The sequence below is a fragment of the Phascolarctos cinereus genome, unplaced genomic scaffold (assembly GCF_003287225.1).
Source record: "Phascolarctos cinereus isolate Bilbo 61053 unplaced genomic scaffold, phaCin_HiC Scaffold_2;HRSCAF=192, whole genome shotgun sequence".
Taxonomy (NCBI): domain Eukaryota; kingdom Metazoa; phylum Chordata; class Mammalia; order Diprotodontia; family Phascolarctidae; genus Phascolarctos; species Phascolarctos cinereus.
In genome coordinates this window covers 123,750,899-123,764,005 of record NW_027555625.1, presented here as the reverse complement: position 1 = coordinate 123,764,005, position 13,107 = coordinate 123,750,899, and the positions used below count along the sequence as shown (strand labels likewise).

General features: G+C 41.2%; 1 protein-coding gene across 1 annotated transcript in view; it reads left to right on the top strand.

Annotated features, from left to right (window-relative positions):
* TACR1 (tachykinin receptor 1) overlaps nt 1-13,107 on the top strand; it is a 188,407-nt gene that overhangs the window by 94,217 nt on the left and 81,083 nt on the right. The window contains exon 2 of the mRNA XM_020985308.2: nt 12,834-13,028. Coding sequence (XP_020840967.1) covers nt 12,834-13,028 — 195 coding nt within the window. The remainder of the gene's footprint in view (nt 1-12,833; nt 13,029-13,107) is intronic.

Below are 13,107 nucleotides of genomic sequence, written 5' to 3'. Positions count from 1 at the left end.
AAGAAAGAAAATATGATGGCTGTCTTCAAATATTTGAAGGGCTGTCCTATGGAAAAGGGTGTAGACAGCAGTACTGGGAGTGATGACTGCGAAATTAGAAAGACAAAAATGTAGGCTTGATGTTTACAACATTCTAGCAATTAGAGATGACCAAGAGTGGAATGGCTCCTTCCTTCCCCTGGGGGAAGAGTTAGACCAGTTTCCTAAAGTTAGTTAGGAGAGCCATGGTCAGTTTCCATCTCTCCAGAAGAAGAAGCTAGTGCTGAACCATTCCAGATGTAAATTTGAATTGCTTGCCCTACCTTCCCTGCATGATGTGTCTGTCCTACCTACATTTATGATTTTCATTTGCAAATTCTTATTTCTGTCATTTCTGGCCCTTTGCATGTCTCTGCTTCTATCCCTTGGAAATCCTTCTTACTTGGTCCACTTTGTTGGACTGCTCCTCTGCCTTCCTTGTTAGTATGCTACTGCTTTGCCTATTGCCATGTGATACTGTTGTCTCATATTAAGCATGCAGGCTGCCTAGTTATTGCCTGTGGGACTTTGGCTTATGGGCTTAATTCACAAGGACCCTATGCTCTGTCATTGGGCAGCATTATCTCTTGCCCCTTGAACAGAATGGCAGTCCTGGAGGAGCTGAGGGCCTCCCCATATTAGCCTGGTCTAGTCAAGGGGCAATCATTGCCCTGACCCCTGAAGTTTTCCATCTCGCCCAGAAGCAAGAGGCCTCTGAGAAGTTGGATCAGCATCAAGCCAGGATGTATAGTGGTCCTGCTCTGCCCTTAGTTTTCCAGCTGCCCTACAACTGAGTACTTGCCTTATAACTCCCTGAATGAATTCCCACCATTAAGATTTAGGGTTCAGGGGTCAGCTAGGTGGTGTAGTGGATACAGCAACAGCCCTGGAGTCAGGAGGACCTGAGTTCAAATCAGCCCTCAGACACTCAGTAGTTCTGTGACCCTGAGTAAATCACTTAACCCTAATTGCCTCACCAAAAAAAAAAAAATTATGGTTCAGATATGTGGCAGGTTTTTCCAACTTTGGGATTCTATGAACCTTTCTCTGTCCATAGAGATCTCTTCCTTCTCTGTAGTCCTGCATTACACAGAATCAAGGTCACATAGTGAACACTTTAAAGCCTCTTCTTGAATACTTCATGTGTGTCCTTCTTATGTTCCCAACTGCATGGTCAGTTCCTGAAGGGCAGTATCTCCTGTATCCTCCCTCCCCTAGCTTGTCTAGCTTAACATTGAGTATGTATTTGGTAGCACAGATTCTTTTTTGAATCTATTTGGGGTTTTCTTGACAAAGATACTGGAACGGTTTGCTATTTTCTTCTCCAGCTATTTTACAGATGAGGAAACTGAGGCAAACAGGGTTAAGGGACTTATACAGGGTCATATAGCTACTAAGTATCTGAGGCTGGATTTGAACTCAGGTCTTCCTGACTCCAGGCTCAGCTCCCTATCCACTGTGCTACATAGCTGCCCTGCACAGTAAAGTAGTAGAGAGAGAAAAAACAGGATAGATTAGAGTAGGAGCCAAGAGATCTGGATTCTTGGCTCCATCACTCACCAGTCTCCTTGTCAAGCTCTGTTTCTTCTAATTTGTAACAATGATCTAGTGACAGCTGCCATGACCTGCCTTTCCTACCTCACAGGATTATTGTAAAGACCAAGTGAGGTAATATCTGTAAAAACGTTGCGGAAGCTGAAAAGTACTTTACAGATGAGAGAATGTTATGATTGTCATTCTACAAATACTTGTTGGTTGATTAGTTGATAATTCCTCTTCCATTTACTCTTGAGCTTCTGAGAACAGGATGGAATAGTCTTATTGCGTTTTGCCCTCATTAGACTCATCTGGAGCACTGTGTTCGTTTCTGGGCACCAGGATTTATGTAAAACAACGATGAGTTAAGTTCTGTCCAGAGAAGGCAAAACAGGATGGTAAAAGGTCTTCCTCCATGGCATAGAATTTTAGTTGAAGGAACTGGACACGTTTGGTCTGCAGAAAAGAAGTCAAGAGCAAGAGAGGGATGGGCGGTGGTGGGGACAGTCATACTGGTTGTCATAAGTATTTTTGAAAGGATATCACAGGAAAAATGGATTAGACTTTCTGGTAGGCCCCAGACAGCTGAATTAGAAGCAATGGATGGAAACTGTAAACAGGCAAATTTATGCTTGATGTCAGGGGGGATAATTAGTATTTTGACAACTATACTTCAATATAATTGGTTTTCTTTGTGATCCTATACAGTTATCCCTCCCACATCATGACTTTCCCCATTGCAGTTTCAAAGTATCGCAGGTTGGCATAAGAAATGAAATGGAAATTTGGGGGGGAGTTTTGTGGAAGCCACAGATGACACTCGAAGGTCAGTAGATGACAGAGAAAGCTTAGAAACTCAGAAATGCACAAAATATATGTATAGTATTATATAATATCAATACCCCATAAAAGAAAATGAAAAAATTCAGACTTATTCTCTGGTACAAAGGGAGGGCCAAAAAAATTTATGCAGATTTTCTAGATCGAAGGCACACCTCTACCTACCCCCACCTGACTCACAACGTGGAAAGGAATAACTGTATACTTTATCCTATGCAAATAAAATATTGTTCTGAAGAGTCCATAAGCTTCCAAAGAATGTCGAAGGGGTCAACAAATATAAAAAGGTTAAGAATCCCTGACATCTAGTTCAAGCGCATCACTTTATATATGAAGAAACCCAGAAAGCAGATGTGGTTTGCCCAAAGTCCCCAAGCTAGTTAACGTGTTGAAGCTTGGATTTGAGCCCAGGATTTCTGACTCCTAATAAAGTTTTCTTTCTACTACAACATTGATGCCCAAAATGAAACCAGAAATCAAGCTTTGAAAGTCTGCTGGGTCAGCTTTGATAGGGTTGGGGAAAGGGTATGTGGGTGTAGGGATGTGTTTGTGTGTGTTTATGTATGTGGGGGGGGTGAGAGAGACAGATAAGCAGACAGAGGGAGACAGAGACAGAAAGAGAAGGGGGAAGAAAAGAAAGAAGAAAGGGAGGGAAAGGGAGAAATAGAGAGAGACAGAGAGAAGAGGAAAGAGAGAGTAGGGAGAGTAGAAATGAACAGAGTACAGTTTACTGTCTGGTTGGTATCAGATTAAAGAGATCTACAGATGAAGTCCTGTTGAGCATCCCACAGAGCTTGGTTCATGAACTATCCGCTAAGGCACTATTGGAAGTGTTGCTTGCATACCACAGGAGCCTGTGATAGATTGGAAAGGTCAAAAGTAAAGGAATAATGAGAAGAGGTACTGAGCTCACGGCTCAAAGCCAGAAAAACCACAATCTTGAGGGGAACACTGTGAAACTGGAACCAAACAGTGGGGCCTGGGAAGAGGAATGCTTTATCAAAGAAAACAAGCTTCTTATGTGTTAGACCACTCAATGTCCCAGCTCCCTAAGCTCCCTTCTCTGGGGCTGAGAACCAAGCGCAAACCCAGTTTGCCCAGCTCAGATAGGCAGTGTTAGGCTGGATCTGACTTCATGGCTTCAGGATTGTTTGCTGCCTCTATTGATGTTGGTTACATGTGGACTTGAGCTACAGAGCAATAGTGATGCAGGCTGTATGTGGACATACTTTCTCTTCTCTACTCCATCCTCCGCCTTCTCCACTTCCTGCCCACCTTTGCTGTCCCTGTCTTCTCCTCTGCCACCTCTCCATCTCCTAGGAAGCACACTCCCCTTTTCCTGAAAATAGGCATTCCTCGCATCTTGCCACCAGCCTCCTTTTCTGCTATAATTTCTTCTTCCTCTCAGCTGCACATGGGGAAATTTCATGCACAGTGCTTACCTCTAAATATACTCTTCCCATGCCCACTCAACAATACCCTTTGGAACAACAACAACAAAAAAGTTAAATTTCACTAATTATTAGAAACAGTATGTTCATTCAATCAGAGAGTTCTCCACAGTAACAGATCATAACTTAGAAGAGAAGGCTCAGTATTCCTGAGGGATAAATAAGACCAGTGGATTACATTGGGATGAAACTGGTTCAACAAATTATTGGGTCTAGATGTGTCTCTGTGCTTATTGCTTTTAGCTGGAGTCCCTAGTCCCCAAGATCAAGGATCTCCAAGCCTTTAAGTGACAGATCTTTAAATTAATTACCAAAAACACACCCTACAATTTCCAAGCTTTGCTGTGATTGTCAGGGATTATGAGAGAGGGGAAGAGAAAGAGACTGTAGGGGAATTGTGGCTCCTATAACTCCCTCTCCCCAGGGAATATACTGCCAGTGTAGACCACCCTCTTTCTCAGTGTTTTCAGAGCATCAGAGATTGGTAGAATTTCATTCCATAGGAGACAGGGACAATACATTGGGCAAAACCTCTGGATAGGGAAAAGCACAATTTCAGCCAGGGGTAGAAAGAACAAACATACACTGAAAACCAAAGCTGGCTGATATCGGGCTGTCTGTGAAGTGATGACATTCAAAGGTCTGAGATGAATGGGAAACTAGTTGGTGAAGCAGGGTTCAGAGCAGGAAAGTTAGTATCAGAGGAAGAAACCAAATGTAGGAATTCCATGGACCTGGACCTTTGGCTGACTCAACCTTACTCCCCATAGTTTCTTTCTTTTTATTATAACTCCATGCACTCCCTTTTTCCAATCTACCATTAAAGTACCAGATTGATGAGTAGAATGCAGCAATCTTTCCAATGACCCTCAGGTAGCCCTACTGTTACAGTGGAGGAAGCAGAGTTCCTGAAAAGTGTCTTATCCAGATCCAACAGGTGTTAAGTAGTAACCTGGGATTTAAACCAAATTTTTATGATTCCAGATGTAATTGTCTTTCTACCACACCACACCTGTGTTGAATTGATGGTCATGCTCATGACCCAAACATTTAGGTGCCATAGGCCTCAACCTGGGGTGCTGGGAGCCACCATTCCTCCCTAGTACAAGAACCATCTACTGACTTTTTTACTGCCACTACCTTCTCTATATTTCCTTGGTTCCACATTTTTTAAGGAGGAATCACAAGGATTCTTCTTCTTCCTCTGGGCCTGGTTCTAGAAGCCTAAATGTTGCTTTTAAATACTTAACCGCTCAAAAAAATTGTAGTGTATATTATACACATCAATGTCAGTATCTTCCCACCAAACTCACCCTTGACAATAATAGGACAGGTCACTTTCAATTCAAATGACTTCATACAACTTCAATTCAACTCAACGGAGGTTTGTGGATGGTCCATTATTCATTCTCAGAGCACTGTGCTAGGCCCTGAGAGAACTACAGCATTTAAATATTACCTAACCCTGTACTCATGGAACTCGAAGTTTAATAAAGGCAAATGGAAAATAACAATAATACCATTTATATTGACTTATGGTTTATAGAGTGCTTTATATATTTTATCTCATTTTACCCTCACAAAGGACCCTATGAGGTATGTGCTATTATCATCTCCATTTTATAGATGATGAAACTGAGGTTGAAAGAGATTAAGTGACTTGCCCAGGGTCATACAGCAAATAAGTATACGAGACAGGACTTGAACTCGAATCTTCCTGACTCTGAGTCCAACATTCTGTCCTCTGTGACACCTAACTGCCTCAAGCACCCAAATACCTATATTTTGTGAGGAATATATAAGAAAGGTATCCACATAAGGTAGTGAGACGGGGACGGGGCATTAATCATTTAATTGCATTGTTTAGTGAAAAGAGCAATGAATTGGGAGTCAGAAGACCTGGGTTCAAACCCTTGCTCAACTACTTATCATCTCAGTGAAGGTAAGCAAGTCGTCTAACCTATTGGATGATCTCCACAGTCCCTTCTAACTCTAAATCCTCTCATCTTAGGACATCACAGGCAGGGTGGTACAGAAGGAGTCCAGGATTTGGAGGCAGATCACGGGTTGGATCCCTGGCTCTGTCCCCTACTGCCTGGGTGAACTTGAGCAAGATGCTTCATTTGGGGGGTGGGGGTGGAGATTCAGTTTCTTCTTCTGTCAAATGAAGGGGTTAAATTGCATCCTCTCTAAGGTCCCTTCCAGCTACAAGTGTATGAACCTACCATCTGTGCTTTCAAGGAGTTATGCGCCTGATGCCTGTCGTTAGGGATGAGAAATAGAGATCTAGGCTGGATCGGACCAGGGCTTTCATCATCACTTAATGTGTATACTACATGTGAGCTCTGGAGCAGTGTAAACCTAGATCTCTGAGTGAATACAAACCATGGTGAATAAGCTCTTCTCCCACTCACAACAACTACAATACAGCAGGAGAGACCTAAGACCAAATATTGAAAGCATTGCAGCTAGGTTGATCTTCCCAGATGGAACCAATCCCTTATACTTACTCCAGTCTCTTGCCATATGCTCTTTGGTTCAATATAAGACATACAAGCTAGAATCCCCATGATCTGTGTCTCTTAAATGTCTCAGTCAGCCACTACTTGGTTTATCTTCTCATGACAACCTTAGTAGGATGGAAACATTCTAGGGGAATCTCTCTTTAAGACTGCAAGGTGCCACCAGAACTCTCTTCCGTCTCTCCTTTTCCCCTCCCCCTGACTTTCTCTGCTCTACTCACATAATCATGGGAAGGGGGGAATTCAACAGACAAAGAATGATTTCAGGGAAAGTGATTACAGGCATTAGGGATAAATTCCGAGCGAAAGAATGGAGATATGAAAGAATAGAGCATGTGTGAGGGGCAGTGACTGGCAGCACCTTGATTTGAGCTGAGTACGCAGAGGAATATAATATGGAAGAATACAGATATACCATAGAAGAAAGCTGCAAAGGCAGTATAATTCCAGCTTGTGGGTGTCTTTGAATATCAATCTGAGGGGCTCGAACTTTAGTCAGTAGGCAATAGGGATCCACTGAAGGGTTTTGAGCTGAAGAGTTCACAATCAGATCTCTGCATAAAGAAGATAAACCTTGGAAAGGTCTACTGGCAAGGAAAAAGATTAGAGCAAGGGTTCTTAACCTGGGCTCCATAGACTATAGAAGCTCCATGAACTTGGATGGGAAGAAATTTCATCTTTGTTTACACTAACCTTTGATTTCCTTTGTCATCCTATATATTTCACTTTGTACATTTAAACTATTATTCTAAAAAGAGGTCTGTGAGCTTCACCAGACTATCAAAGGGGTGTATGACAAAAAATGTTAAGAACCTCTAGATTAGAGGTTAGGTCATCAGACTAGTACAAGATAAATGAATGATCATAGGATTATGGATCCAGAGCTGGAAGAGACATAATAATAATAATTAATAATAACTAACATTTGCCTAACACTTACTATGTGCCATGCACTGTGTTAAATACTTTACAATTATTATCAAATTTGATCCTCACACCAACCTTGTGAGGTGTTGTTATTAGCCCCATTTTACAGATGAGGAAACTGAGGCAAACAAAGGTTAAATGACTTGCCAAGGGTCACACAGCCGGTGAGTATCTTAGGATTTGAACTCAGGACTTTCTAACTCCAGATGCAGGTAATCTAATCCAACCCCCTTTTTTTAAAGATGAAGAACAGAAACTCAAAGAGATTAAGTGATTTCATCAAAGACATTCTGGTAGCTGGTGGCAGATCAAGGATCCAAGCCCTCTGGCTCCAAATCTACTTCTCTTTCCACTATACTATGGAGTCCCCTGAATCAGGATAACGATTATGGTAAAACAGAAGCAAAAACAGGCTGGAGGGCTATTGTGAGGTCAGAATACATAGCATTTCACAGCTGATAGAATATGGAGAAGAAAGAGTCAACGACTTAGTTATATCCCCATATCTAGCAGCCAGAGAAGGAACATATTTAAAAAAAAAAAAGATGTCATTTCCCTGCAGATAGCCCTGAGATAGACTGCCATGCACTTGCATACTTGATAAATATTTATGGAGAACATTACTGATTTATCTATCCTGGGGTTTGCAGCACTTCCTCATGTGGTTTATGGCCAAAACAGCTGGAAGGATTCTGGGTGGTTATAATAACAAAATACCACTCTCTTCTCCCATCTAAATATATACATTTTTCATGAGTTAGTACTTTAAAATAAGAAGACAAAGTAAAACAGGCATCCACTTGTCAAAAGTACAAGCAGAACTGTGCCAAGTTACCAGATGAACTTGAAAAATGCATTGTTAGTAGCAGCTAGGTGGTGCAATGGATAGAGCACCAGCCCTGAAGTAAGGAGGACCTGAGTTCAAATCCAGCCTCAGACTAAACATTTGACACTTACTAGCTGTGTCACCGTGAGCAAATCACTTAATCCCAATTGCCTAAAAAAATAAAATGTTTGTGGCAGCCCCCAAAGAGGAGTCATGATCATTTGAAATTTTTAAGAAAGAAAAAATAAAAAGATTCACCTAAGTCTAAAAAAAACTGAAGTTTTATTTTTAATACCCGAAAAACAATAAGAACTGCAATACACCTGATTGCCTCTGTGTTTGCACTCCCTCTGTTAATATAGATTACAATCCTTTTAGGCCTTTGTAGATGGTCTTCTTGAGTTACTATGGGAGAAAAAAATTAACTATCTGACCACTTTTTCTTTATGATAAGACTGTAACCATGAGGTAAACTGGTCCTGGGACCTCAGATACACAGGTCATCATGGGACTTTTATTTGGAGTCTCTCCTGTTTGGTAGCACCTTCCAATCTTTGTTTTTTATTGTTAAATCCTTTTGGAATCAAAGATTACCTCTACACCACAGTGAGATTCTGCAAGAGAACTGCGGCCGGGGGGGGGGGTTGGGGGGCAGTGGATAGGAGAAGGAAATATAACATTTTTTAAATTAATTTAAAAAAAAAACCTACTGCCATTGTCCCTGGCTATGTATGGGTAATATGTACTTTTTTGAAAAGTGCATCTGTCACTTAAATGGCTGCTGCTCACAAGGAACGGCAGGAAACAGAACAAAATGGTCTCCCAAATTACAGATTTTTGCCATAAAGATGAAAGATGTCTTCCTGCCCCCCTCACCCAATGGCCACTCAGAATTCTGGCTCCATATTGGACTACAATTGTTTTTTAAACTCTTGGCTACTTAAGATCAAACAGGGCATAATGTCAAACTGGGCATGGTGGTAAGGGATGGGTGGAATGCACAGGTTGGGAAGGAGGAGTTTGTTTAAGGAGAACTGACCCCAAGCTTGAAACAAATTGGGTTCCTATGCTTGAAATAATATTAAAGGGCAAAATATCTCCCACATCATCCCCTGTGTGCTCTCCAGAGCCAGAGAATGCATTAGCACCACTCTCTTGAGAGATTAAAGTCCATTCTGATAACTAAATAGTTTATCTCTATGATTGGTTATTTAGCTTTACAGGCCCCACACTTTACCCTTAGGAATATTTCCTTTTGATTATCCTGGACTACATCTAATAAATTTTGAAAAGGAAAAAAAAATCACCCTCAGCTTATACATTGAAAGAAGCTGGTTCTGGCCAGTACCAACATTCAACAAAATGGTGAAGTAGAAAGTGTTTGTCTTTACTTTCTCATCCCTTCCTTCTATCTCTCCTGCAAGCCTTCTCTTGTTCCTTCCAGTTTCCATTATCTTTGCCCCTTCTTGAGAGACTTAGTCTTTATCTCTTTCCAAAAGGCCATCCTTTCTTAGGTAGATGTGTAACCAAGTTGGAAAACAAGCACACCTCTGCACATGACAGGGCTGGACTAGGGGGCCTCAGATTTAGAGCTATGAGCTTTTGCATGAATATCTGCATTTTAGTTAAGGACTCTTAAAAACAAACAAACAAATAAATCTTCTCATTAAAGATGCAAAGGAATGAATCTCTAGTGCTGGAATTTCAGAAACTTATGAGCTTCAATAGAGAACATGTGAAGGTGATTGGGGGAAGGGGTTCCTCAATACCTTTCAGATTAATACAATTTGGTGCCACCAGGTTAATCTTCCTAAGGCACTGCATAGATATGGAACTCTCTTTCCTGTCCACAAAGTTTTGCTGGCTCTCAGTTACCTTCCAAATAAAGTCTAAACCTCTTAGTTTGACATTCAAGGTGCTCTGTCGTCTGAATTTCCAGGCTAAAAATAAGAGTTCTGTTTAGTATTTCAGTACGTTGCAGTTGGGCAACAATGGATAGAGGTGACACAATGGATAGAGGGCCAGGACTGAAGTCAGGAAGACTCATCTTTCTGAGTTCAAATCTAGCCTCAACACTTAATAGCTGTGTGACCCTAGGCAAGTCACTTAAACTCTGTTTGCCTCAGTTTCCTCATCTGTAAAATGAGCTGGAGAAGAAATAGCAAACCACTCCAGTATCTCTGCCAAGAAAATCTCCAAATGGGGTGACAAAGAGTTGGACACTACTGAAACTGAACAATGACAATAGACTGTGGTAAGAATGCCACAGTGAGGCAAGCAGCAAGACCAAATCTGTGATGAGTCTGTGAGCACCTGATTAAGGGCTCCTCATATTTCCTCTGCTTGAGGCCAAGATTAGACTCAAAATCTAAAGTCAGAGGGGTGAGAGAATGAGACCAATAGGTGGGAGACAAGTGGCCCCAATGGTAAAAGATAGGGGGAAACAGGGGAAGGAAGAAATACTATATGTGGGCTCTGCAATGTGGAAGGAATGAAATGGAAGGAATCAAATACAATGTGCCCTTTCTCCCTTATTCCAACCTCTGAGATGATGTGGGCATGTTGATTCCAATTCAGCAATCAGCGTCCGTCAATATTAGAGTCAGGATAGCTAGCGGCTCTCCTCTTTGCCTCCTTAGCCTTCTGAGGGGCAGAAGGACAAAGCAGGAATTCATCAGCTCTCCCGCCTTTTAGCAGGATGAAATTACCTGCAGACATAGGGACAATTGAAATCCCTAGTACCGCTGCATCTTGCCTGGCTGTCACTTTGGTAATCTGCATGTAATCTGTGATATCTCCCTCCCGTGAATCCCTAAAGCATTTGTGTTCTGAATTGTTTGTTCGCTGATGGAAGGATCTACCGCCTTGTCTGAGAATTATTTATGCCTGCATCTTACCTTCCCCACTAGGCTGTGGGCACCCACAGGACAGGAGCTGTGTTTCAGATAATCACAATAGCCCACGTTTGTATGAGTTTTATATACACTCTGTCACTTGATCCTTACAAAAACCCCAAGAGGGAGGCAACGTATTATTAATATCAATATCCCATCTTAACAGAAAAGAGAAACTTTATATCCCTCACAGTTTCTAGCACAGTTCCCTCCACTGAGAAGTAACTCAATTAAATTTCCTCCACTGAATAAGAATCAATGAAATTACAATTTTCATAAGGTCCACCTGAGGCATTGTCAGAGTTGGAAAACTCTGGGAAAGGAATTCATTAAGGATAGAACCAACTAATATTTTGGAGTGTGGCTCATTAGTTGACTGATAGACTGCTACTGGTCTAGTTTGGAAGTGTCCATTGATCACCTCCATCCTAACATGTGCAAGATTGCTTATGCAACAGAGAGTGAGTACAATAGGGCACTATGATAGCCTTCCCTAACCATAGCTTAAAGTGTTTTTCCCTCCTCAAATTTTCCAAGAGAACTTTATCTTTATCTCTCTTTCAGCTCTGTCACTATTTCTTGCATGGCACTTAGCCATGTAAGTTCCTTTAGGGCAAGGACAGTGTCATTTTTTTTTCTCTTTGGCTAAGCTCAGAGTTTTATACATAGTAATAACAATTATTGAACAAATAATTCAGAATCCTTTGCTAACTGCATGGCCAAAATATATTTCTTTTATTGATTACATGTAATTACTTTGGAGAAGCCTATTACATATTCCAACTCTGGTCCAGACAGCAAGAATCTCTCAATAGGTAGAACAGAGCAAAGCTTTTGCATAACTTTGGAGAAATAGAAGGATGACGGAACAAGAAGTTTGAGAAATTGATGTATCTATCAAACTGTTCTTGAAATTCACATCTGAACCACTGAGGCATACATACAAAGTTCCTCCACAGTATTTGAAGAAAGGTAAAACATTAGAAAATAATAGATTATCAAAAATTACCCAAGCAAGTAGAACAAGCCTTTTATCATTCTATCTGGAGGGTATAAGTTTCCTCCTAGTTTTTGCAGCTTAACAATACCTCATGTAACTACATTGTTCAGTTGTTTCAGTCATGTCCGATGCTTCATTTGGGGTTTTCTTGGCAAAGATACTGGTGTGGTTTGCCAATTCCTTCTCCAACTTATTTTACAGATGAGGAAACTGAGGCAAACAGGGTTAAGTGATTTGCCCAAGCTAACATAGCTAACATAGTGAGTATCTGAGGCCAAATTTTAACTCAAGATAGTGAGTCACAGTACCTATATTTGTACAGTTTTGGCACATTTCACTGGTGTCTTACAATAATTCAAGGCACTGTCATCAACCAATTTGGTCAGAGAACTGGTTATTCCTTAAAATTTTATGTGGAATACTTTCATGCCTATGGGTAAAACATCTATCCATTTAAGCTGCACAGATTTTAACTTCTTTGTTTGAATATCGTTTGTCATTCTGCTGTTTCTGTAGAGTTAGAATAATATAGACAGTGAACATGTCGTTAGACCTACAAGGCCTTGCAGTTTTATTTTATAGTTTGTTTTATAAAGTAGGCGCTTCTGTTGCTATTTAGATAAAATGATGTCAGATCTAGGATTGGGAAGAGGAAGTGAGGTGGCTGTGGAGGTTGACATTCATTAAAACCAATCCCCCCCACCAATAAAAAAGATTTGGATTTTGTATCCTTATTGCTCAGAAGATGTGGTGAGTAATTTTTTTTATAATTTATTTATTTTGTTAACTGAGCCCTATCTTCGTCCTTCTGGCTTACAGGTACATGGCAATTATCCACCCCCTCCAGCCTCGGCTGTCAGCTACTGCCACCAAAGTGGTCATCTGTGTCATCTGGTCCCTGGCTCTCCTGCTTGCCTTCCCCCAGGGGTACTACTCCACTACAGAAGACATGCCCAACCGAGTGGTGTGCATGATTGAATGGCCAGAGCATCCCAGCAGGGCTTATGAGAAAGTGTGAGTAGCACAGCTTGCATGTTGGAAAGTGCTGTGAAGCATACTTCTTTCTCCACTGCTCTTTATTTCTCCTTTTCCT